Source organism: Bubalus bubalis, chromosome 3, assembly GCF_019923935.1.
Source record: "Bubalus bubalis isolate 160015118507 breed Murrah chromosome 3, NDDB_SH_1, whole genome shotgun sequence".
NCBI classification, from domain to species: domain Eukaryota; kingdom Metazoa; phylum Chordata; class Mammalia; order Artiodactyla; family Bovidae; genus Bubalus; species Bubalus bubalis.
In genome coordinates this window covers 151,259,248-151,285,309 of record NC_059159.1, presented here as the reverse complement: position 1 = coordinate 151,285,309, position 26,062 = coordinate 151,259,248, and the positions used below count along the sequence as shown (strand labels likewise).

Here is a 26,062-nt window from a genome sequence, read left to right as displayed (position 1 = left end):
TTCCCATGAAGTGATGGGACTGGATGCTATGATCTTCGTTTTCTGAATGTTGAGCTTTAAGCCAACTTTTTCATTCTCCTCTTTCACTTTCATCAAGAGGCTCTTTAAACGTTAGTGGGTCTTGCTTTTTTTGGTTGTTGTTATTTGTTGTTGCAGCTTGTTTTTATTTTGTCTCTTTGTGGTTTAACTTACATGGTTGCACATGTATTAGATTATATTTTTTAAATTGTTTGAGATAATTTGGGCTCTGGGATGGTATTCCTGGAGAGGATTTATGCTTGCTCTGCCAGACATCTGAGGGATTAGGTGGTTTAGGATAATTTTTAAGGTAGAGATGAGTTGCAGCTAGGTCTCTTACCTACCATTCCCTCAGATCCCAAGAGCAGTTCAGGATTTCGTCTTACAAAGAGATGGATATACTAGCCCCCTCCTTCCTTTGGTGGTCCCTGGGTTCTGGCCTTTGGCCCCTCACCTTGCAAAGTTGTTACCTTTAGCTGCCCCAAACACTTGGCTGTTACCCTCAGGAATAAAAGTGGTTGCAAATTTGGGGTTTACCTCTCAAGGCCCTACCTCTGGAAGCACTATCTTCAAATTCTTTGATACCTGCAAGCATGTGATTAGGGTATGTGTCAGTGTATGTGTTCAAGCTTTGGCCTGTGGACATTTTCAGTCATAAACAGTTGTACCTCAGTATCTGCGGGGGATTGATTCTAGAATCCCCTGAAGAAAGCCATGGATGCTCAAGTCTCTTCCATAAAATGACATAGTTTTTGCATGTAACCTCTGCACATCCTCCCATATACTTTGTCATTTCTAGATTATTTATAATACCAAATGCAACATAAGTACTGCATAAATGGTTGCAATTGCAACATAAATGCTGTGTAAGTAGTTACCAGTGCTATGGGGGAACTTTCTGAAATTTTTTTCCCTTGAATATTCTTTATCTAAGGTAGGTTGAATCTGTGGATGTGGAACTTAGATACAGAGGGTGAACAATTTAACAGTCAAGAAAATAATGTAAAAGAACCCCCTTTGTCTCTGTGACACCACTCCAGTGATACCTTCTTAAGTTGGATAACTTCCTGGCTTCTGGTATGCGCAAGATGTTCCAAGCTCTTCATGTATTTCCTCCCCTTTACCTGGAATTAACCGTTCCTATAAGAAACCCTGGTTCCCAATAGTTTTTGTTAGTGTTGTTCTTTCAGATTTTATTTTAATATTCTAGCTTTCAGGTGAGTGGTCTAAATTACCAGTCCATCACCAGTGATGGTAGTCCGTCACTACCAGGACTGTCTGTTCCTTATAGTGATTCCTGTGTGTATCCTTGTAAAGACACACCAAAGATTCGGAGTTGTTTTTTTGCCAGTGGTTTTAGGCAGGAGTGGTTTTGTCATGGGTCTTTTGGCAGTCTGGCAAAACCTATGGATACCTTCTCAGAATGTTTCTGAATATAGTAAGCTAAATACAAGGGAGCAAAGGGGAAATAAATTGAAACATTTAAATAGTTAACTAAAATATTAAAACTTTAATTTAGTAATAGTGCTTTTTTGTTTCTGTATTATGTGGCAGATAAGACATATAGGTAAACAATTTTTATATTTTAAGGTACTGAAATGGTAGTTCTTGATGTTCATCAGAGAGTGAATTGAGGTGGCCTTTGACCTTTCACATTTGTTGTTCGTTGTTCAGTCATTCAGTCGGGTCTGACTCTGCCACCCCATGGACTGTAGCATATTGAGCCATAAATAATTTATGATAGGGAATACAGGAGAGCATTAGAGATCTGTGGGTCAGTGCATATAATCCTAAGATGCTGGCTGCTCAGAGTGAGGCTACACTTTACAGGCTGAAGCATTGTCCTCCATAAAACTGCCCTCACTGCAGACACCAGCAATAAACTTGGGGTCCACAAGCCATCCACATTTCTGACCACCTGGGTTACAAAATCAGGGATTCCCATGACCACCTCAGATTTGAGAATTTACTAGAAGAACTCATAGAACTCAGGAAAATGCTACAGTTTCATTATAGCAGAAAAGGATCCAAATCCCCATGACCACCCAAAAGAAGAAACACACAGGACGAGGTCTATAATAATCTGGGTGGGGATCATCCAGTTTTCTTTGGTGGAGTCAGGAGTATCACTGTCCTGCACATGGATATGTAATGGTGTGTAGGGCTGGAGTATTGCTGACCAGGGAAGCTTGGCTGTCCAAACTGTTTATTGGGGCTTTGTTATGTAAGCATGGCTGATTGAATCATTGGCCGTAAGGTTGAGCTCAATCTTTAGCTTCTCTCCTTGAAAATGACTGCTGTCAGGGGATTCAAAATCCCAATTCTCTAATCCCCTAGTTGATCTTTTTGGTGAGTCATCTTGTTAGCACAAACTGTCTAGGGGATCATAAATCAAAAGCACTCCTGTTACTAAGTACATTCCAAGGATTTAGAAGGTACTTCCTAGGAACTGGGACGAAGGCCAGCCAAACTCTTTGTTTTACAACAGTCACCAATTCTGTTTTCATAGTTTGATGACTAATACCCTGATGGCTCTGGTCATGTCTGTTCTGTGGCAGGGCATGTAACTTAATTTAGAAGTAGTGGATGAGCTTTAAAGCTATTTTGAGATCTGTAACATATGCAGTGGGGGTTGGAAAGATCTGTGATTTCTATTGTTTGAGAAAGTCAGGGATATTCAAATAATATTGTGGTTTCATACACATGATGGAAGTCAAAGGAAAATGAAGATAGAATTTTTCCCTTGTCCAAGTTCATGGTACTTGTGAAGTTTGTCCATGCTTAAGAGCTCTTATATTAGAACTTGGTGTTTAGATGTCTAGTGATTTAGATTGTTTAATGGTTTTGTTTATATTGATAGTTTGGGGCTCTGAAGGCCTTCCAAGTATACTCTTGGTATATACTGTAGCCAAACACTGGGTAGTTAATGATGTTGTGTTCAAATTGCGCCCTTCATTTTATTATTATTTTTTTTAAATTTTATTTTATTTTTTAACTTTACAATATTGTATTGGTTTTGCCATATATCAAAATGAATCCACCACAGGTATACATGTGTTCCCCATCCTGAACCCTTCTCCCTCCTTCCTCCTCCCTCCCCATACCATCCTTCTGGGTCGTCCCAGTGCACCAGCCCCAAGCATCCAGTATCATGCATTGAACCTGGACTGGCAACTTGTTTCATATATGATATTATACATGTTTCAATGCCATTCTCCCAAATCATCCCACCCTCTCCCTCTCCCACAGAGTCCAAAAGACTGTTCTATACATCAGTGTCTCTTTTGCTGTCTCGTACACAGGGTTATTGTTACCATCTTTCTAAATTCCATAAATATGTGTTAGTATACTGTGTTGGTGTTTTTCTTTCTGTCTTACTTCACTCTGTATAATAGGCTCCAGTTTCATCCACCTCATTAGAACTGATTCAAATGTATTCTTTTTAATGGCTGAGTAATACTCCATTGTGTATATGTACCACAGCTTTCTTATCCATTCATCTGCTGATGGACATCTAGGTTGCTTCCATGTCCTGGCTATTATAAACAGTGCTGAGATGAACATTGGGGTACACGTGTCTCTTTCCCTTCTGGTTTCCTCAGTGTGTATGCCCAGCAGTGGGATTGCTGGGTCATAAGGCAGTTCTAGTTCCAGTTTTTTAAGGAATCTCCACACTGTTCTCCACAGTGGCTGTACTAGTTTGCACTCCCACCAACAGTGTTGGAGGGTTCCCTTTTCTCCACACCCTCTCCAGCATTTATTGCTTTTAGACTTTTGGATCGCGGCCATTCTGTCTGGCGTGAAATGGTACCTCATAGTGGTTTTGATTTGGATATCTCTGATAATGAGTGATGTTGAGCATCTTTTCATGTGCTTGTTAGCCATCTGTATGTCTTCTTTGGAGAAATGTCTATTTAGTTCTTTGGTGCATTTTTTGATTGGGTCATTTATTTTTCTGGAGTTGAGCTGTAGGAGTTGCTTGTATATTTTTGAGATGAGTTGTTTGTCAGTTGCTTCATTTGCTATTATTTTCTCCCATTCTGAAGGCTGTCTTTTCACCTTGCTTATAGTTTTCCTTTGTTGTGCAGAAGCTTTTAAGTTTAATTAGGTCCCATTTGTTTATTTTTGCTTTGATTTCCAATATTCTGGGAGGTGGGTCATAGAGGATCCTGCTGTGATGTATGTCGGAGAGTGTTTTGCCTATGTTCTCCTCTAGGAGTTTTATAGTTTCTGGTCTTAGGTTTAGATCTTTAATCCATTGAGCCCTTCATTTTAACCTTTAAGTTTTAGCCAAAGGGATGTCAGCACCGGAGACCTAGAGTGCTGGTTTTACTTGCCATCCATTGAAAGATTTGTGACTGGACTTTCTAGTAAATTCTTTTAGGTACTTAGGAAGGTTCTAAGTTGTAAACCGATGCTTTTTCTTTCCAGATTTATAAAATCTGAAACTATTGACTCTTTTTCTCTCTTACCATTTTATTGTGAAAATTTTCAAACATATAGAAAAGTTGAAACAGGCATTTGAACATTTGTATACTTGCCATCCAGATTTAGGAGTTGCAAATATTTTGCCACCTTTTCTTAATCTATTAAAAAAAAGAAAATCTCATCTTAGAAAATAAGCTACGGACTGTTGAGTACATGTAGTAATCTGTGCTGTTGCCACTAGTTCCAAACTTTGCTGTTCTCTCTCTGCTGTTCCCCATCCCCCAAGCTTTTAAAATGAAATTTCCTCTGCATTGAAAGGTTAAAACTATAGCTTAATTATGCCTGTATGTTCTCCATTGAGATTTCATTTGCTAACATTTTGCTCTACTAATACTTTTTGTTGAACCATTTGAAAGTTGCAGTAAATTGCAGGCATCATAACACTTTTAAGATTTGGGTGTTTTTCTTTGTATCTGCAATATCTTAAGAAAATTATTTTTTGTTTAATGTTTAGGTCCTATTCGGATTTTAGCCATGTGTCATTTTTCATATAAATATTTGTGTTGACATAAATCCCCCCCCCCCCCCCCCCCCCCCACACACACACACTCTGAACCCTCTATGATGACAACTTTAAGACCCTTGTCGGCAGCCTAAACTTCAGCTTACACGTGATGTGTTTGGCCTTTAGTGTTCCTGTGTTTTTTGCATTGGTGTTGAGACTTCTTTGGAACATGGCACTTTTGCTTAAGCAGCTTTAGGAATTTATAAATAGCACTGTTTGGTGATAGCAGCTGGCAGCAAATATTTTGATATGTAACTTCTGCTTTGTGTTTATTACTTAATTTTACATCTGAAAATTTGAAACATTAATTTCTTAACCTTTTGGAGACAACAGCGCTGTGTCATTGATTTTTTTTTTTTTTTTTTTGCCGTGTCCTTTTCCTTTATGGGCACCATCTATGTTTTTAATTTTTGTTTGGTTTGTGGGCCACACCGTGTGGCATGTGGGATCTTAGTTCACCTACCAGAGATTGAACCCATGCCCCCTGCAGTGGAAGTGCAGAATTTTAACCACTGGACCACCAGGGAAGTCCCTGTGTTTATTTTTAAAATAAGAAATATATCTCAGTAATACTTCTTGCAGCCCACTTGCGAGCTGTTTTAATTTCGGTGCCGTAGGTTTTTAATTTCCAAAATGGAACAGCTATAGTGTGTGCGCCTCATGGTGGCTGTATAGGGTCTGAGTTGTTACATGTATATCAGTGAGTGAGACATAGCATGTGCTTGAGGACAAACAACCTTTGAGATGATTATCGAAGAATTTTGAGCTCTAAAACTAAATTCATGACATTTTAAAAGTTGTGTAGCAAAATTGCATACCTGGATAGCTAGCTATATTTAATACAGATGGATTTAACAAAGGGAAATCCAAGATCATCTTTTCTCCAAATTTTATTATAAAAATTTTTATTTATTTATTTTTAAAATTTAAATTGAAGTAGGAATTTGGAGAATAACATTAGTATGTTCTTTGTTTAGATTCAGAAATTAATATTTTGTCATTTTCACTGGATTGTTTGTTGTATGTATTGCTTTCTTCCCCTGAATGTTTGAAATTCACTTGCAGACATTATGTCACCCTACCTGTAGAAATTTCAGTATGCGTTTCTTAAAAATAAGTGTATTCTTGTGCATAACTATAATGTCATCGTGCTTTTAAAGGTTAATGATAATGTCATAATGTGTTATCTATTATATAGTCCCTATTTAAATTTCCCCATTTGTCTTGAGTGTCTTCTACAGCTTTTCCCCCTCCGAACCATTCATTTAGGATTTACTTGTCTGCTTTTAGTCTCTTAATCTAGATCAGTATGTCTACCTTTTTTTCTTATGACATTGAACTTTTATAGAATATAACCCATTTGTGTTGTAGAAGCTTCTTACCTGCTCTAATGCATTGTGTGCTTTGCATTACATCATGTCTGGAAGACTCCGAAGTGTGGTTGGCTCATAATTAGTGGTGTTGAATGGTTTGGTCCCTCCACTGTCAACCACCGTTCATAATCAGTGGGTAATTTGGGGTGATTCTTTGGTACTATGCTCTTTGGTACTATGCAACATTATTCTCTAGAAGCCTTTCGCCTCATGAGGTTAGCAGTCTGCTGGGTTTAATCCTGAATACAGGGCTATCTTTTTTATGGCCATCAAATTAAGCTTCACTTGATAACATTTTCTGTGATATTTGAAAAAAATTGTGACTCCTGCTATCTTAGAAATGAGATTTTGCTATATCATTTCTAAGATAAAATCAGGCAGTTTGGAATAGTAATTGCAACTCAAAAATGGAGAAGGACTTTTGTATTATTAAAAAACCTCCTGTATCCTTTCCTGCTGCAGCTCTTCAATCTGTGTGTTTTACTTTCTGTGAAAGTATTGTAACAAGTTTAACCTGAAAATTTTAATGCAGTGGTAAGCAATAGAAAATCATACAAAGACAAGCTTATATCTGCTAGTGAGAAGGGTGCCTTTAGATCATCAGTAGCCAAATTTTTTATGTTATAGAACCAAGTTGATTTATTAAGTTAGGGAACATTGGTACTTGTGTAGGTTAAAATATTCTTTGGTCTTTGAAGTAGCTTTGTAAAGAATGTCAGAAAAGGAACAGAGTCGTAAGATGTTTTTAAAATTGGAAAATACTACATCCTTTGTTAGGTGCTGTTGAGAATATTTTAGTGGTAAGGGAAATTGATACAGAAGATGGGATTTGCAAAACATATGAAAGGGTTGAATTGAAACAGTTCGTCTGTTACTATAGTAGGAGAAGGTACCGGTCAGCTAATAAATTTGGTAGTGGGAAAATGAGTAGTTCTCTTTTGTTTGCTTCCATCTGACTAGCAAAAAGGAAACTTACCTGCTGAGGGTGGGCATGGTATTGTCAAAAGCTCACTTGAGATATAAGATTATAAGTTTGAAGTTTTTCAGCCATGCTTAATGGCTCAAATTGTGGTTGTAGTAAACAAGAAGTTGGTTTTGGCAGAAAGTGCCAGAGGCAAGCAACGGAGTCACTATGTAGTTGACCATCTGTGGAATCTAAGCTGAGTAATGAGGGCGGTTAGGACCCAAGGAGATAAAAATCAAGCCGTAGTTTGGAGGTGGTGGTTGTGTAAAGTAATTGTTGGCAGTAGGATGGCTGGTGTAAGAAAAGTGCAGTGACTAGAGGTTGTTTTGAGTGTGAGATGCTTAAAATAAAGATTCCAGAGGTATTGGAGTGATTGGTAATGAGAAGCTTGAGGTTGTGACTGTGGAGATAGTTGGCTGGAGTTGGGTAGATTGAAGTTAGAACCAAGGGGGCATTTTGTTCAAAGGATCTTATGTTGCCAAAAATGTAATGGAAAACAAGCAAACCAGGAACAAAATTTTCAAAAATGTGTGCAGATGACTAGAGGGTTAATAGGTAGATAGAGATCTGAAACAAAAAGTTCAGTTTAGTTGCTCTGTTGTGTCCAACTCTTTGCGACCCCATGGACTGCAGCACACCAGGCTTCCCTGTCCATCACTAACTTCCGGAACTTGCCCAAACTCATATACATCGAGTTGGTGATGCCATCCAACCATCTCATCCTCTCTCATCCCCTTTTCCTCCTGCCTTCAATCTTTACCAGCATCAGCGTCTTCTAATGAGTGGACCCTTCGCATCAGGTGACCAAAGTATTGGAGTTTCCGCTTCAGCATCAGTCCTTCCAGTGAATATTCAGGACTGATTCCCTTTATGATTGACTGGTTTGATCTCCTTGCAGTCCACAGGATTCTGAAGAGCGTTCTCCAGCACCACAGTTCAAAAGCATCAATTCTTTTGAAGAAAAAGGGAGGCCTGTTATTACTAGTGAGTGCTGTGGCACGTGCCTCCACAAGAGGGTGTGGGGGGAAAGACAGTGGAGAACACGAACAACCACTTTGGAGGGAGCTACTGGATGGCGTGGACTGCCTTTCAGAAGGCAGTGGAGAGGTTTGGACAATTGGAGGTTAAGGGCTGTAGGGTTCCAGTAGGGAAAGCTACAGCAGCGTGGGAAGAGTTGAATGTGGAAGCTGAGATTTCTGGTGTGAAAGAGGTAGAGCTGTGCAAGGCTTGCATGGCTTTTGGGTGGACTCTTGGGAAAGGTGGATGTCTGTCTTTGTTGTCATGACACCTAGACTGATTTCCTCAGCTCAATGTGGGAGAGCCCCAAGGAACAGCTTGGGAACCTTGCGTGGGGGAAAAGTCACCTTTAGAGAAGGTGCTGCTGCTTCTACAGAGACCAGCCAATTCTGATTCCATGTTGGACCTGTTTCTTCAACTTGCTTTTTCTTAATGTTATTGTGATCTTACTTAATCAGTTCAGTTCAGTTCAGTCATTCAGTTCAGTTCAGTCTCTCAGTCGTGTCTGACTCTTTGCGACCCCATGGACTGCAGCACGCCAGGCCTTCCTGTTCATCACCAACTCCCAGAGCCTACTCAGACTCATGTCCCATTGAGTTGGTGATGCTATCCAAACATCTCATCTTCTGTTGTCCCCTTCTCCTGCCTTCAATCTTTCCCATCATCAGGGTGTTTTCAAATGAGTCAGTTCTTCGCATCAGGTGGCCAGAGTATTGGAGTTTCAGCTTCAGCATCAATTCTTCCAGTGAATACTCAGGATTGATCTTCTTTAGGATGGACTGGTTGGATCTCCTTGCTGTCCAAGGGACTCTCAAGACATCTCCAGCACATTTCAAAAGCATCAGTTCTTTGGTTCTCAGTTTTCTTTATATTCCAACTCTCACATCCATACATGACTATTGGAAAAACCATAGCTTTGACTAGACGGACCTTTGTTGGCAAAGTAATGTCTTTGCTATTTAACATGCTGTCTAGGTTGGTTATAACTTTTCTTCCAAGGAGCAAGCATCTTTTAATTTCATCTGCATATGATGCAGTCATCATATGCAGTGATTTTGGAGCCCCCCAAAATAAAGGCTTTCACTGTTTCTATTGTTTGCCCATCTATTTGCCATGAAGTGATGGGACGGGATCTTTGTTTTCTGAATGTTGAGCTTTAAGCCAACTTTCTCACTCACCTCTTTCACTTTCATCAAGAGGCTATTTAGTTCTTTCGCTTTCTGCTGTAAGGGTGGTGTCATCTGCCTATCTGAGGTTATTGATATTTCTCCCAGCAATCTTGATTCCAGCTTGTGTTTCATTCAGCCCAGATGAACTCTGGATGAACTCTCTTCATGACGTACACTGCATATAAGTTAAATAAGCTGGGTGACAATATACAGCCTTGACATTCTCCTTTCCCGATTTGGAACCAGTCTGTTGTTCCATGTCCAGTTATAACTGTTGCTGCTTGGCCTGCATACAGATTTCTCAGGAGACAGGTCAGATGGTCCGGTATTCCCATCTCTTGAAGAATTTTTTCCACAGTTTGTTGTGATCCACACAGTCAAAATCTTTGGCATAGTCAATAAAGCAGAAATAGATGTTTTTCGGGAACTCTCTTGCTTTTTCGATGATCCAGTGGATGTTGGTAATTTGATCCCTGGTTCCTCTTCATTTTCTAAATCCAGCTTGAACATCTGGAAGTTCATGGTTCACGTGGATGTTGGCAATTTGATCCCTGGTTCTTCTGCCTTCTAAATCCAGCTTGAACATCTGGAAGTTCATGGTTCACGTACTGTTGAAGCCTGGCTTGGTGAATTTTGAGCATTACTTTGCTAGTGTGTGAGATGAGTGCAGTTGTGCGGTAGTTTGAGCATTCTTTGGCACTGCCTTTCTTAGGGATTGGAATGAAAACTGACCTTTTCCAGTCCTGTGGCCACTGCTGAGTTTTCCCAATTAGCTAGCATATTGAGTGCAGCACTTTCACAGCATCATCTTTCAGGATTTGAAATAGCTCCACTGGAATTCCATCACTTCCACTAGCTTTGTTCATAGTGATGCTTCCTAAGGCCCACTTGACTTTGCATTCCAGGATGTCTGGCTCTAGGTGAGTGATCACACCATCATGATTATCTGGGTTGTGAAGATCTTTTTTGTACAGTTCTTCTGGGTATTCTTGTCATCTCTTCTTAATATCTTCTGCTTCTGTTAGGCCCATGCCACTTCTGTCCTTTATTGAGTCCATCTTTGCATGAAATGTTCCTTTGGTATCTCTAATATTGAAGAGATCTCTAGTCTTTCCCATTCTGTTGTTTTCCTTTATTTCTCTGCAGTGATCACTGAGGAAGGCTTTCTTATCTCTCCTTGCTATTCTTTGGAACTGTGCATTCAAATGGATATCTCTCTCCTTTTCTCCTTTGCTTTTTGCTTCTCTTCTTTTCACAGCTATTTGTAAGGCCTTCTCAGACAACCATTTTGCCTTTCAAATCTTACTTAATGGCCTGCCTTAAAGGACCCTGCCTCTCTGCCTCTTGTTCAGTCGCCAAGTACTCTTCGTGACCGCATGAACTGCAGCACACTAGGCTTCCCTGTTTCTCATCATCTCCCAGAGTTTGCCCAAGTTCATGCCCATTGAATCCTTGATGCCATCCAGCCATCTCATCCTCTGTCTCCCTCTTCTTCTTCTTTCCATCTTTCCCAGCATGAGGGTCTTTGCCAATGAGTTAGCTGTTTTGCATTGTGCGTGTGTGCAAAGTCGCTTCATTTGTGTCCAACTCTGTGACCCCATGGACTGTAACCTGCCAGGCTCCTCTGTTCCATGGGTTCTCCGACAAGACTACTGGAGTGGGTTGCCATGCCCTTCTCCAAGGGATCATCCAACCCAGTGATTGAACCCATGTCACCTGCAGCCCTTGTACTGCAGGCAGAATCTTTACCACTGAGCCACTGGGGAAGTAGCCCAGCTCTTTGCATTAGGTGACCAAAGTATTGGAGCTTCAGCTTCAGTCCTTCCAAAGAGTATATTCAGGGTTGATTTCCTTTAAGACTGACTGGTTTGATCTCCTTGCTTTCCAAGGTACTCTCATGGGTCTCCTCCAGCATCACATTTCAAAAGCATCAGTTCTACCTTGCTCTGTTTCTTTAATGTCCAGCTCTAACATCCATACGTGACTACTGGAAAGACCATAGCCTTGATTATATAGACCTTAGTCGGCAAAATGAAGTCCTTGCTTTTTAACACACAAAGTTTGTCATAGCTTTCCTGCTTAGAAGCAGCGGTCTTCTAATTTCATGGCTGCAGTCAACCCATCTGTGATTTTTAGAGCCCAAGAAGAGGAAATCTGTCACTGCCTACACCTTTTCCCCTTCTATTTGCCATGAAGTGATGGGACCGAATGCATCATCTTTGTTTTTTTGATATTGAGTTTTAAGCTGGCTTTTTCACTCTCCTACCTTCACCCTCATCAAGAAGTTCTTTAGTTTCTCTTCAGTTAGAGTGGGATTGTCTGCATATCTGAAGTTTTGATGTTTCTCTTGGACTAGCTTGTGAGTCATTCGGCCCAGCATTTCTCATCGTGTGCTTTGCATATAAGTTAAATAAACAGAGTGACAATAACAGCCTTGTATTCCTTTCTCAATCCTGAACCAGTCAGTTGTTCCATACAGAGTTCTAACTTGATTCTTGACCTGCATACAGATTTCTCAGGAGGCAGGTAATGGTCTGGTATTCCCATCTCTTTAAGAGTTTTCCACAGATTGCTGTGAACCACACAGTCAAAGGCCTTAGTGTAGTCAGTGAAACAGGCAGATGTTTTTCTGGAATTCCCTTGCTTTCTCTATGATCCAGCAAATGTTGGCGATTTGATCTCTGATTCCTCTTCTTTTTCCTAAACCCAGGTTGAACATCTGGAAGTTCTCTGTTCACGTAATGCTGAAGCTTAGCTTGGAGGATTTTGAACGTAACCTTGCTAGAATGGGAGATGAGTGCAACTGTCCTGTTTGACCATTCTTTAGTACTGCTCTTCTTGGGAATTGGGATGAGGATTGACCTTTTCCAGTCCTGTGGCCACTGCTGGGTTTTCCAGATTTGCTGACATATTGAGTGCAGCACTTCACTAGCATCATCTTTTAGGATTTTAAATAGCTCTGCTGGAATTCCATCACTTCCACAAACTTTATTGTTTGCCTGTTAAACTAAAATAAAATGCCTTGCTCAGCTCATAGATAATCTGACCCTACCCATCTGTGAATGGCTGCAAAGAAAAGATTTACACATTCTTTCCAGAGGCTTGGCCATTCCCGGAGGTATTTGCAAGACTGAAAACCCTTTTTACTTTACTTCCTCACTGCCTCCCTCTCTATTCTGCCTTTTGACTGTGGTTCCTCATTGCTTCTCTCTTGGGTTCTATAAAAGAACCTGGCATCCAGACCCAGACAGGATGGTTATTTTGAGACGTTAGTCTGCCATCTCCTTGGTCAGCTGGCTTGTCTCTACCTTGTCTCTTGGATTCACTGCCCTGTTGTGCGGCAAGCAGAATGAGCATGGACTTGGTAGTACTGCTTCCAATTTTTTTTCATTATAGGCATACCTCGTTTTATTGAAAGTTTGTGGCAGCTTGGCATTGGCAGATGATGGTTAGCTTTTTTAGCAATAGAATCTTTTAAAATCAAGATATGTACATAGTTTTCTTCAGGTATAATGCTACTGCATACTTAATAGACAACAGTATAATGTGAACATAACTTTTATATGCATTGGAAACCAAAAAATTCATGTGACTCATTTTATTGTGTCGACTTAAAAACAACATGAGAGTTGTGAGTTAAGTTTTATTTGGGACAGAATGAGGACTGCAGCCAGGGAGACAGCATCTCATACAGCTCTGAGAGACTGCTCCAAAGAGGTAGTGAGGGAAAGTGAATATAAAGATTTTGTGAAGGGGGACTTCAGTGCGATCAAGCTCTTAACCTAATAAGAGGTTTTCTGCTAGTCATGAGGAGCTGATGTCTTCATGAAGGGATTTAGTGCTTTTCTAGATATGAGGACATATAAAGATTGGGGTAATGAAATCAGTTCTTGAAAATATCTAACTGTCTAAAGACCTGTTCTACCAGATTCTGTGGAGCAGAGTGCCTTATTCTCTACCCTGAACTCCCTCAGGGGGTGTTGAAGGTCAACAGCTGCAGCAGCCCAGTGTTCAGTCTCCACAGAGGCAGATGGCAAATGCCCTTGGCAAAAACCAGTTTGTAGTTGACAGTTGACAATAATCGCTTTGTTGTGGTAGTCTGGAACTGAACCCACCATATCTCTGAGGGATGCCCTATAACTTACTGCCACTTGAGATACTATCTCCTTTGCTTACTTACTTGTGTAATGTCTCTCCCCTTCTACCTTAGCTTCAAACAGTAGTCGTTCTGAATATTCATTGAATTATATAGTCCATTTGATTTTAAATTTCCCTTGAGGTTTTCTGAAGTTTTATTTGTGTAGTTAAGAATTTTTTACCAGTTAAAATGATTCCTTTTCCCCTTGTTATTTAGACTTTTAAATTATTTTAACTATTATGTTACATTTTAGTCTCTAGAAAATGCATTCCCTTCAGTTCTTAAACCTGTGAACACATGGCTATAAGTTGTAGATAGGTAACTAATACATGAGAACTGAATGTAGTCAGGTGGTTCAGTTTGTGAACTGAAATTTGTGGGAGATATTTTTGTGTTTTATGAGAATATGTTTCCATAGATGTTTTACTACATGGACTGTAAACTGGACCCAAATTTGGTTTAAAGGATAAACCATTTTTATAAGATGATTTAACTTTTTGCATGGGAATGATTGAAAATTGCTTTAAGGCTCCTCCAGAGTTACTGGATCTTTCCCTCTGGTTCTGGAATCTTGGGAGCAGAAAGGGAACTGCTAGGTCTTACTGACTGTAATCCCTTATCTTGGTTCACCGACCTTCCACCCAGCAGTGGCTCAGGCTTGAAGTGGATTCCAGTGTTGCCTCATCCTCCAGCAGTTGTTCCACTGTGTACCTGCTGCACCTGTTTCTCACTCCTGGTCTTGCTGGGTCTTTTTGTGTCCCGTCAAGAAGATGGGCTGTGCCAGTCTAAATCTTTTTTGACATACCAGTGTCTGCCCTTTTCTGCCAGCAAAATGGATTGGGATACAGCGTGGGAAGCCCAAGGCTGTATAATGTTCAACTGACCGCCAAGGAACTACCCTTTTCTTTGTTGAAGGGTCTAGTACTTCCTTTTCTCTTGCTTCTCTGTGCAGTCCTTGGCACCGAGGACTGAGAAATTAAAGTTAATTGCTTCTGGGCAAAATGCATTTTCACTGATGTTACATTTAAAATAATGTCATGTTTGATGGCTTACTTGGAGAAGTTTGCTCTTGTGTGATGCTCTAGTAATGAACTGTTATTTCACTGTTTTACAGAGTACTTAAGATTTCACGTATTTTTGCTGAACTTGTTAAAAAAAAAAAAAAAGCGCTTGGGATGATGGATTAACAAGAACATTGAAATTCTGTGAAAAGTTTCAAATTGGAGCGTATTGAATTTTCACCCTAGTCCAGCAGCTGTGCTGCTCACTTAAATACAGATGAATGAAGACCCCATTCGGAAAGACACCTGGCCAGCGGTCCAGAGCTGATGCAGGTAGGCAGTGCAGTTCTACACTTACTTTAGTACAATAAATTTGAAACAGTTGTAAAAATGGGGAATGCTCTCATGTAATTCCTAGTGGTTGCTATTCTTAAAGCTTTGTGTGATTTCTAGTATTTTATACATGTGAAAAACACAGGTTTAGGTTTTTGAAAGGTAGGGAATCATATTAATTTTTCCTGTGGTTTTTTGCAGTAAGTTATGGATGTCCAGTAAATTTAGCGAGTGAATTGTAAATACTTAAGAGGTTTCTAGTAAGTAAAGGTTTTATCATTGGTTTTTGAAAGAAGTGAAAGTGAGATGACTAGATGAGTATTAGATTTAGTGAGATTTAGAGTATTTAATAGGAAAAAAGGTAAACTCAGCTTTTTGTGTATTTACTTGAAGGAACTGAAATGTAATGTATGGAAATGAAATGAATATTTAATAGAAATTCTTATTTTTGTGGCATACAGCTGATACTAGAAGTTTAGACTTTGCATGGTTTTTGTCTACCCTAGAAAACTAAAAGGTAAAAATCCTATAGGCTACAGAATAAAATAGGTAAGTAATAAATACATTCTTTTGTTGTTGTTGTTTTTTCACTAAGTTGTGTCTGATTCTTTTTCGACCCCATGGACTGTAGCCCTGCAGACTCCTCTGTCCATGGAATTTCCCAGGCAAGAATACTGGAGTGGGTTGCCATTTTTTTCGTTTAGGGATCTTCCTGACCCAGGGATCAACTTATGTCTCCTGCGTTGGTAGGCAGATTCTTTACCGCTGAGCCATTAGGGAAGCCCAGTGTTCTCTTCTGGACTTTTATTTTTCTCCATTCCAGAAATACATTTGAATATTGAAAACATCTGTCAAATATAAGTGAATCTGAGAATTCAGCTAGCAAAATTACTAGTAATCTTAAAATGGTTGCTGTGTGCTTTAGAATTTATTCTATTTATTCGCTATGGAGTTTGTAATTCCTTTGTAGAGGAGCCACAGGGATTAAGATTTTAAGTTGCTTTTATCTCTTTGATTTTAGTGCCTCTCTTGTAAACATTGATTCAGCTGTTAAATTTGTCTATAAGATTAACTTGCAGTCATGGTGACAGACTGGAGTGTAAGTCAGCTTAGGGTTTACTATTCTGATTCCAACTCTCTCATCAGTTCTATCCTGCTCTTTTTTTATTTACTTCTTAAAATTTTTTAATAATTTGTTTATTTATTTTTGTTTACACTAGGTCTCTGTTACCGCGTACAGGTTCTCCAGTTTCTCGTAGCGGGGGCTGCTCTTTGTGGTGCATTGCCGTGACTTCTTGGTGTCTAAGCACAAGCTTAGACACACTGGCTTCAGCAGTTGCCCCATGCGGGCTCTAGAGCGCAGGCTCAGTTGCCACATGTGGGCTCTAGAGCACAGGTTCAGTTGCCCCATGCGGGCTCTAGAGTGCAGGTTCAGTTGCCACATGTGGGCTCTAGAGCGCAGGTTCAGTTGCCACATGCGGGCTCTAGAGCACAGGTTCAAGTTGCACACAGGCTTAAATTGCTCTGCGACATGTGGAATCTTCTCAGACCAGGGATCAAACTTGTGTCCCCTGCATTGGCAGGCAGATTCTTATCCACTGCACCACCAGGGAAGTCCTGTTCTGCTCTTTTACTAGCTGTGTAAACATTGGTGCATTTTGTATCTTCTTAAGCCTTGTTTTTCCTTATCTAAACAATAGTACTGTTATGTATCTACTGGGGTTATTATGAAGAAATAAATGTGTTTTTGTGTATGAGGTGCTTAGCTATATGCCTAGCTGCTCTGCAAAACGCATTGTTTTTGTTGATCATACTATTTTAACAAAATGTTTATTTCATCTCATTTGGTTCAAAAATTGCTGTCAACAAGTTTTTGTTGATCGGTGAACCCCTCATGTTTCTGTAGCTTGAAATAGTAATTGTACCCCAAGTTTTTTTAGGCACACCATTCTGAATTCATCACTCCTATTTTCTTCATTGATTTAAAGTCATATTCTTAGTTAGGAGAGAGAACTGATTAAAGTGATGTGTAGTATGGTATAAGTAATTGAAGGAGCTAAACCAGGAGATGTTACTGTTAAGGGAGAGATTATCTAATCCTAGCCAATACTTTGATTTTATATTTTCTTATCCTTTGATAATTCTTAGAGCATGTGGCATAGCACTAAAGACAGAATGGGTACTCTGTAAATTCCAGTTGGCCTATTGTTTAATATTTTAATGTGTAAGATCCTGGGGTCATTTATTTTTCACTGTTACGTATTATACTTTTAGGTCAATGATCCCTTTGGTCAGTATTATTTATAAAATTATTTTAATCATTTTTCCTGTTAACATAAATGGAGGCTCTGTTACTTTTAAATCCTTATATCAGTAACAAATGTGCCCATTAACAAATAAAATTCACCTAGAAAGGGGTTTCTTATTTTCATGCATCAAGAAACCTAGACAGACATTCCAGAGCTGCTCTGGATGTGCTGTGGTGGCTCAGATGTGCCCTTAGTCTGGTGCCATCTCAAAACTGAAGCGGGGAGCCTGCACTGTGTAGGGCTCCTAGGATATTTCTCTTCCACTGTGGGCCATTGGATATCTGGACTTACTACTTAAGGCTCCCAGAGCAAGTACCTGAAGAGAAACAGGCACAGATGCATGGTGTCTTCTATTGGGGGTCTTGAAAGTTATATGGGTTCACTTTTGTTGCATTTTGTTCATTGACGCAGTCTCAAAGGTCTGCTCAGGTTCAAGGGAGTGTGCATGTACTCTGCTCTATGGGAGAAGTGTCAGAGAATTATGGTCATGTTTTAAAACCACCACAGTGGGCAAATCCTAATACCTGACAGTGTTTATCATTAGGGCATGTGTAATCAATAAAAATTTGAAAATTGAATATTTGCATTATCTCTATATACATAGTTCAACATAATAGGGATTTCTGTTTTTTAAATAACTTAGATTTATTTGTGTAATTATGTTGCATTTTAATTGGTTTCTACAGTGGTAGTTTATATATATACCTAATGATGTTGAGCCGCAAGTCCTTTTACCTGATAAAATTTTTCATGTTTTCCTCCCATAGAGTTAGCCTCCATTTTTACTAGTTTATCAAATATAAATTTTCTCCCTTTATGACATTTTAATCATACTGATAAGTACAGGGAATGGTAATAATAGATGGATGTGCCTGCTGCTGCTGCTGCTAAGTCGCTTCAGTCGTGTCCGACTCTGTGTGACCCCATAGATGGCAGCCCACCAGGCTCCCCCGTCCCTGGGATTCTCCAGGCATGAACACTGGAGTGGGTTGCCATTTCCTTCTCCAATGCATGAAAGTGAAAAGTGAAAGTGAAGTCGCTCAGTCGTGTCCGACTCTAGCGACCCCATGGACTGCAGCCTTCCAGGCTCCTCCGTCCATGGGATTTTCCAGGCAAGAGTACTGGAGTGGGGTGCCATTGCCTTAATACTCAGATTAACAACTGTTTTTACTATATTCAGATGTTTTTAAAACCTCGATTTTTATGTTTACCAATCAATAGAAATTCATGAGTGAAATGTCAAATAGTGCCAAAGATTTTATCAAAAAGTAGGCATTCTATTCATTTTGATTTTTGCCTTCAGTATTTGTAAATAATGAATATACAGATTTTTCTTTATTAGTTATTGAAACCTGTTGAGGATTCTTTTTCACATAACATCTTTTTCTCTCATTAGCCTTTTTGTTGTTTTTTTTTTTAAATGAAGTCTATTTAATTTTTTAATTGAAATACAGCTAATTTGCAATGTTGAGTTAGTTTCAGGTATACAGCAAAGTGATTCAGTTGTATATGTGTTGCCACTACTGCTGCTAAGTTGCTTCAGTCGTGTCCAACTCTTTGCAACTCTGTAGACTGTAGCCCATGAGGTTCCTCTGTCCATGGGAGTTTCCAGGCAAGAATACTGCAGCGGGTTGCCATTTTCTTCTCTCAGGGATTTTCCCGACCCAGAGATTGAACCTGCGTCTCTTACATCTCCTGCATTGGCAGGCAGGTTCTTTACCACTAGCGCCACCTGCGTATACATGTCTGTTTTTCAGATTCTTTTCCATGATAGGATATTACAAGATATTGAGTATTGTTCCCTCCACTATATGGTAGGTCCTTGTTTACCTGTTCTATGTATGATAATGTGTTTAGGTTAATCAGAAACTCCTAATTTATCCCCTCCCCCCATTATATCTCTTCTGGTAACTATAAGTTTGTCTTCTGTGTCTGTGAGTCTATTTCTGTTGTGTAAATAAGTTCGTTTGTATTATTTTTTTAAATTTCGCATGTAGGTGATAGCATGTGATAGTTTTCCTTGACTGCAGTTAATATGATAATCTCGAGGTCTCTACAGTAGCTGCAGTGCCATTATTTCATGTTTTTATGGCTGAGTAATAGTCTGTTGTATAAGTGTACCACATCTTTATCCATTCATCTGTTGATGGTTACTTCTAGGTCTTAGCTGTTGTAATTAGTGCTGTTATGAACATTGGGATGCATGGATTCCAGTATCATATGGTAGCTCTGTTTTTAGTTTTTACGGAACCTCTGTTCTGTTCTCCATAGTAGCTGTACCAGTTTATGTGCTCCAACCGTGTAGAAGAGTACCACACTCTGTGTAGCATTTATTGTTTATTGACTTTTTAAAGACAGCCATTCTGACTCGTGTCTGTCAGTCAGATACCTCATTGTTTGTACTTTTGATTTGCATTTCTTTAATAATTAGCAATGTTGAGCTTATTTTCATATGCCTGTTACCCATTTGTGTGTCATCTTTGGAGAAATGTCTGTTTAGATCTTCTGTCCTTTTTTGATTGGGTTGTTTGTTTTTTGATACTAAGCTGTATGAAGTTTGTATATTTTGAAAATTAATCTCTGTTGGTAGCATCATTTGCAAATATTTTCTCCCAGTCTGTAGATTGACTTTTTGCTTTGTTATGGTTTTCTTTGCTGTACAAAAATTTTTAAAGTTTAATTAGATACCATTTGTAAAATTTTTGCTTTTATTTCCATTACTGTAAGAGACAGAGCCAGCCACCCCGCCCCCACCTGCTCCCCCCACCTCCCCAAATATTGCTGTGATTTATGTCGGAGTGTTCTGTTTTCCTCTAGGAGTTTTATAATACACAGTCTTACATTTAAGTCTAGTTCCTTTTGAGTTTATTTTTGTATATGGTGTTAAGAGAATGTTCTAATTTCATCCGTTTACATGTAGCTGTCCAGTTTTCCCAGCAGTACTAACTGAAGAGACTGTCTTTTCTCTATTCTGTGTTTTTGCCTCCCCACAAACTCTCAATTGTATATTCTTGCCACTCAGAAACTCAAAGTGTGTGAGTTTATTTCTAGGCTTTCTATCCTGTCCATTGATCTCTATGTCTGTTTTTGTGCCAGTATCATACTGTCTGATTACTGTGTCTCTGTAGTATAATCTGAAGTCAGGGAGCATGATTCCTCAGGTGTGTTCTTTCTCAAGATTGTTCTGGCTATTTGGATTCTTTTGTGCTTCCATACAAATAAAATTTTTTGTTCTAGTTCTATGAAAAATACCATTGGTAATTTGAAAGGAATTGCATTGACTGTAGATTGCTTTGGGTAGTGTGGCCATTTTAACATTATTGGTTCTTCCATTCCAAGAACACAGTATATCATCATTTTCTTTTCATCAGTGTTTTATAGTTTTTGAAGTTCTGGTATTCTGCTTCCTTAGGCTTTATTTATAGATAAATTATCTTTCTTAATGCTTTATTATTATTTTTTGATATTTATTTATTAATTTGGCTCCTGTTCATGGATCACAGCCTTCTCGTGGTGAAGAGGCTTGTGTAACTAGAGATCTCTTCAAGACAACTGGAGATATCAAGGGAATATTTCATGTAAGGAGGGGCATGATAAAGGACAGAAATGGTAAGGACCTATCAGAAGCAGAGTAAGAAGGGTGGCAAGAATACACAGAAGAACTATACAGAAAAGGTCTTAATGACTTGAATAACCACGATTTTGTGGTCACTCACCTAGAGTCAGAAATCCTGGAGTGTAAAGTCAAGTGGGTCTTAGCATTTACTACCAACAAAGCTAGTGGAGAGGTGGTAGAATTCCAGCTGAGCTATTTACAATCCTAGAAGATGATGCTGTTAAAGTGCTGCACTTAATACGTCAGCAAATTTGGAAAACTCAGCAATGGTCACAGCACTGGAAAAGGTCAGTTTTCATTCCAGTTTCAAAGAAAGGCAGTGCCAAAGAGTGTTCAAATTACTGTAGAATTGTACTCATTTCACTTGCTAGCAGGGTTATGCCCAAAATCCTTCAAGCAAGGCTTCAGGAGTTTGTGAACCGAGAACTTCCGAATGTACAGACTGGTTTAAAAAAAGGCAGAGGAACGAGAGATCAGATTGCCAACATTTGTTGGATCATAGAGAAAGCCAGGGAATTCCAGAAAATCATTTACTTCTGCATCATTGACTATGCTAAAGCCTTTGACTTTGTGGATCACAACAAACTGTGGAAAATTCTTAAAGAGATAAGAATACCAGACTACCTTACTTGTCTCCTGAGAAACCTGTATGCAGGTCAAGAAGCAACAATTAGAGTGGGACATGGAACAACTGACTGGTTCCAAATTGGGAAAGGAATATGACAAGCTGTATATTGTCACCCTGTTTATTTAACTTCTATGCAGAGTACATCATGTGAAATGCTGGGCTGGATAACTCACAAGCTGGAGTCAAGATTGCCGAGAGAAATATCAACAACCTCAGGTATGTAGATGATACCACTCTAATGGCAGAAAGTGAAGAGCAACTAAAGAGCTTCTTGGTGAGAGTGAAAGAGAAGAGTAAAAAAGCCGGCTTAAAACTCGATACTCAAGAAACTAAGGTGGTATCCGGTCCCCTCACTTCATGGCAAATAGATGGGGGAAAGTGGAAGCAGTGACAGACTTTATTTTCTTGGGTTCCAAAATCAACGCGGACAGTGACTACAGCCACAAAATTAAGACACTTGCTCCTTGGAAGAAAAGCTGTTTCAACCCTAGACAGTATATTCAAAAGCAGAGACATCGCTTTGCTAACAAAAGTCTGTCTAGTTAAGCTATAGTTTCTCCAGTAGTTATGTATGGATCTGAGAATTGGACCATAAAGAAGGCTGAGTGACGAAGAATTGATGTTTTTTAATTATGGTGCTGGAGAAGACTCTTGAGAGTCCCTTGGACTGCAAGGAAGTGAAAGTGGTCAATCCTAAAGGAAATCAACCCTGAATATTCATTGGAAGGCTTGATGCTGAAGCTCTAGTACTTTGCCTACCTGTTGTGAAGAGCAGACTCATTGGAAAAGACCCTGATGCTGGGAAAGATTGAGGGCACGAGGAGAAGGGGGCGACAGAGGTGAGATAGTTAGATAGCATCACCAACTCAAGGGACATAAATCTGAGCAAATTCCTGGAGACGGTGAACGACTGGGGGCCTGGTGTGCTGCCGTCCTTGGGGTCACAAAGAGTCACTTAGCGACTGAACAGAAACAACAGTGAATTTATTTGGCTGCACCAGGTCTTAGATGTGGCCCACAGGATCTTCGATCTTCATTGCAGCATAGGAGATCTTTTAACTGTGGCATGTGAACCCTTATTTGCAGCATATGGATCTAGTTCCATGAGCAGGGATTGAATGCAGGCCCTCTGCATTGGGAGCATGGACTCTTAGCCACTGAACCCCAGTGAAGTCCTTAGAGTCTTTTTGATGCAGTGATAAATAAACTAGTTTCCTTAATCTCTCTTTCTGATACTTCATTGTTAGTATACAGAAATACAAATGATTTCTGTATATTAATTTTATATCCAGCAACTTTATCAAATTCATTGATGAGCTCTAGTAGTTTTCTGATAACATCTTTTAGGATTTTTTATGTGAAGAAAGCTGAGCGCTGAAGAACTGATGCTTTTGAACAGTGTTTTGGAGAAGACTCTTGAGAGTCCCTTGGACTGCAAGGAGATCCAACCAGTCCATTCTAAAGGGGATCAGTCCTGGGTGTTCTTTGGAAGGACTGATGCTAAAGCTGAAACTCCAGTACTTTGGCCACCTCATGCGAAGAGTTGACTCATTGGAAAAGACTCTGATGCTGGGAGGGATTGGGGGCAGGAGGAGAAGGGGACGACAGAGAATGAGATGGCTGGATGGTATCACCAACTTGATGGGCGTGAGTTTGAGTGAACTCTGGAAGTTGGTGATGGATAGGGAGGCCTGGTGTGCTGCAATTCATGAGGTCGCAAAGAGTCGGACACGACTGAGCAACTGAACTGAACTTACGCATAGCATTATGTCATCTTGACAGTTTTACTACTTCTTTAAACTTCTAAAAAAGCTTTGGCTAGAAATGTATTTATTGTTTCTGTCATGATTACTACATAAATATTGAACATTTGAGCCAAGTAATGCAGTATGGTTACTTTTTTTTGATACATTATGTTTTTCTTGGAGTTTTGTGATTGCTTTATTTTTTTCTATTTGTTTAAGTTTCTTTGCAAGTTGGAGTCTTCTAGAACCTCTAACAGCTTTATGAAACTCCTCTCAATATAATTTCCTGCATGCCGAATGTAATAGATAATCCATCTGTCCTTGTTTTTCTTAAGAGAGTCTTTTTCTAGCACCTTCTGTCATTTTCTATTTTGTTGATTATTGTCTCGATCTGATACAACCTTGTCATCCTTGGAGTTTCTTTTTCCTCTTTTGTATGTTAGATTCTCCTTTTTCTTGGTTGCTGTGCCTTTGTTTCTTAGTGTGTACTCTTGCCTAGCTAAAGCGTGTACATCTTTAAAAGTTTCATGAATAGGCAGTGGATGAATTGATTGTTAGAAAGCTACAGGTGTAATGTATAGTGATTCATTCATATTCTTTTCGGTTCTCAGATTTACTGAAATTGTCTCTTAATAACAATTTTCAAAAATGCACATAAAAAGGGCTTCCTTGGTGGCTCAGTGATAAAGAATCCGCCTGTCAATGCAGGAGACACGGGAAGATCCCACATGCTAAGGGGCGATCAAACCCGTGTGCCACACTATTGAGCCTGTGCTCCACAACAAGAAAAGCCGCTGCAGTGAGAAGTCTGCACTGCAACTAGAGAAAGCCCGGGCAGCCAAAAATAAGTAAATAATACAGTAAAAGTAAATTTAAAAAAAATGCTGAGTATTTTGGAACTTGTGTCTGGATGAGCTTGTTAAAACAGTTTGAGTGTATATAGTTTTTCTTGCCTGTTATTGTTTGGGACAGTTGAAGTGACTGTACTGTTAGGTGAATCATAGAACAGTTTATTTTGTAAATTATGCTTGTTTTTCCTCACTTCAATCAACAAATAGATGTAACTGTAGCTACCTACTGAAGGGTCTTGTTCTGTTTTCCGCTGGAAAATCTGTGATCCTCAGATGGTTGATATGAAGCCATTGTCAATAACAAAGTAATTTTAGTGCCCAGTTAATATATACATACCTACCTGTTCTTCTGTTACTTGCCTTTTCCCCTGAACAGTATGTAGTTGTGACCTCTTCTTAGCAATATATAGAGAAATGGCTCATGGTTCTTTACAACTGAATAGTATCCCATTGTGTAGAAGTACGAAGTTAGTTTGTAGAGTAGTCATTTACTTGGACATTTGTGTTGCTTTTACTCAGCTATTGGAAATAATAACTGCAGTGAATAGCCTTTCCCATTTGTCTTAGCACTGTCATTGGGATAGATTTCTTGAGGTAGCACTGAATCAGATCTCAAGTATATATGTAGTTACGTAAGATGCCATCGCCTTCCCCTGTGTGGGCTTTGCACCGCTTTGCGTTCCTAGCAGCAAGCAGTTTGTCAGTGTTTCTTGCGCAGTCTTGCCAGTGGTGCATGTCACCAGCAGCGTAGGCTTTTCCCATCTGATGGACGAGGAATGGTATCGCTGTAGTTTTAAAGGCCTCTTTGGCCTTTTTCTGTTCAGATAAGAAACCCATTTTTTTCTTCGCTGCTTTCTGAAAGTCTTTTAATGTCAGAGATAGTAACTTTTGTCTGTGTTATGACTAATTTATCTTACATGCTGTTGTGTGGCATCAGCTTCTTGGAGAAAACCTTTTTGCGTCCCTTGTCTCTTGCCCCCATCTGTATGGGTCCCTTAGCCTGCTTCTCAGGAGTTGTGCTGGACTTCTGACATGGTTTCTTGAGTCCTGTGTGTCTACAGTGCTTTTCTCCCAATTTCTGGAGTATCTTCCAATAATTTTGAGAGATTTGTTTAAGCTGTAAAATTTTGAGCCCATACGTGAATGTAAATGCCAGTTGGTATTTTATCTGATTATAGAATTCAAGCTTTGAAGTAATTTTACCTCAGTTTTGAAGGCATCATTTAACTCTTGTTAATCTAGCCTAGTGTTGATGGTCAAAGAATAAGTCTAGTACCTCTTTATTTTTTTATAAAGAATTTTTTAAAAATAGACTATTATTGTAGAGCAATTTCAAGTCACAGCAAAATTGAGCCACAGGTACAATGGTTCCTTATATATCCCGTCTCTTCAGTGTTTCCCAGCAGCAGCATCCCACAGCCACTTGTACTTTTGTTAAATAGATGCGTCTGTTGCAGTGAACATCATCACCCTGAGTCTGTAGTTCACCGCAGTGTTCACTCTTGGTGATGTGTGCTCTGTGGGTCTTGACAAGTAATGACACGAATCCACCGTTGGAGTATCACACAGAGAGGCTTCACGGCCCTAAAATTCCTCTTTGCTGCAGCTATTCATCCCTGCCTCCCCCTTAACCTTTTATTGTCTGACCTTTCATTGTCTCCATAGTTTTTGACTTTTCCAGAATATCATATAGATGGAGTCATAAAATATGTAAACTTACCAGGTTAGTATTATGGGTTTAAGTTTCCTCCATGTCTTTTCATGGCTTGATGGCTCTTTTTTCTTTCAGTACTGAATAATCTGTTGTCTGGATATAGTACCAAGTGTTTATGCATTCACCTACTGAAGGATGTCTTGTTGATTGCTTCCAAGTTTTGGCACTTATGAATAAAAGTCCTATGAACATC

The 26,062-nt window shown here is 39.4% G+C and overlaps 1 protein-coding gene across 4 annotated transcripts in view; it reads left to right on the top strand.

Annotated features, from left to right (window-relative positions):
• SPIN1 (spindlin 1) overlaps positions 1-26,062 on the top strand; it is an 80,745-nt gene that overhangs the window by 18,380 nt on the left and 36,303 nt on the right. For 2 of the 4 annotated variants that reach the window (XM_025282126.3, XM_025282127.3), the window contains exons 2-3: positions 14,787-15,006; positions 21,697-21,775. The exons of 1 other annotated variant lie outside the window; for it this stretch is intronic. In XM_025282126.3, coding sequence (XP_025137911.1) covers positions 15,001-15,006; positions 21,697-21,775 — 85 coding nt within the window. In that variant the 5' untranslated portion in view covers positions 14,787-15,000. The remainder of the gene's footprint in view (positions 1-14,786; positions 15,007-21,696; positions 21,776-26,062) is intronic. One more of the 4 variants, XM_025282128.3, reaches the window with a different exon arrangement.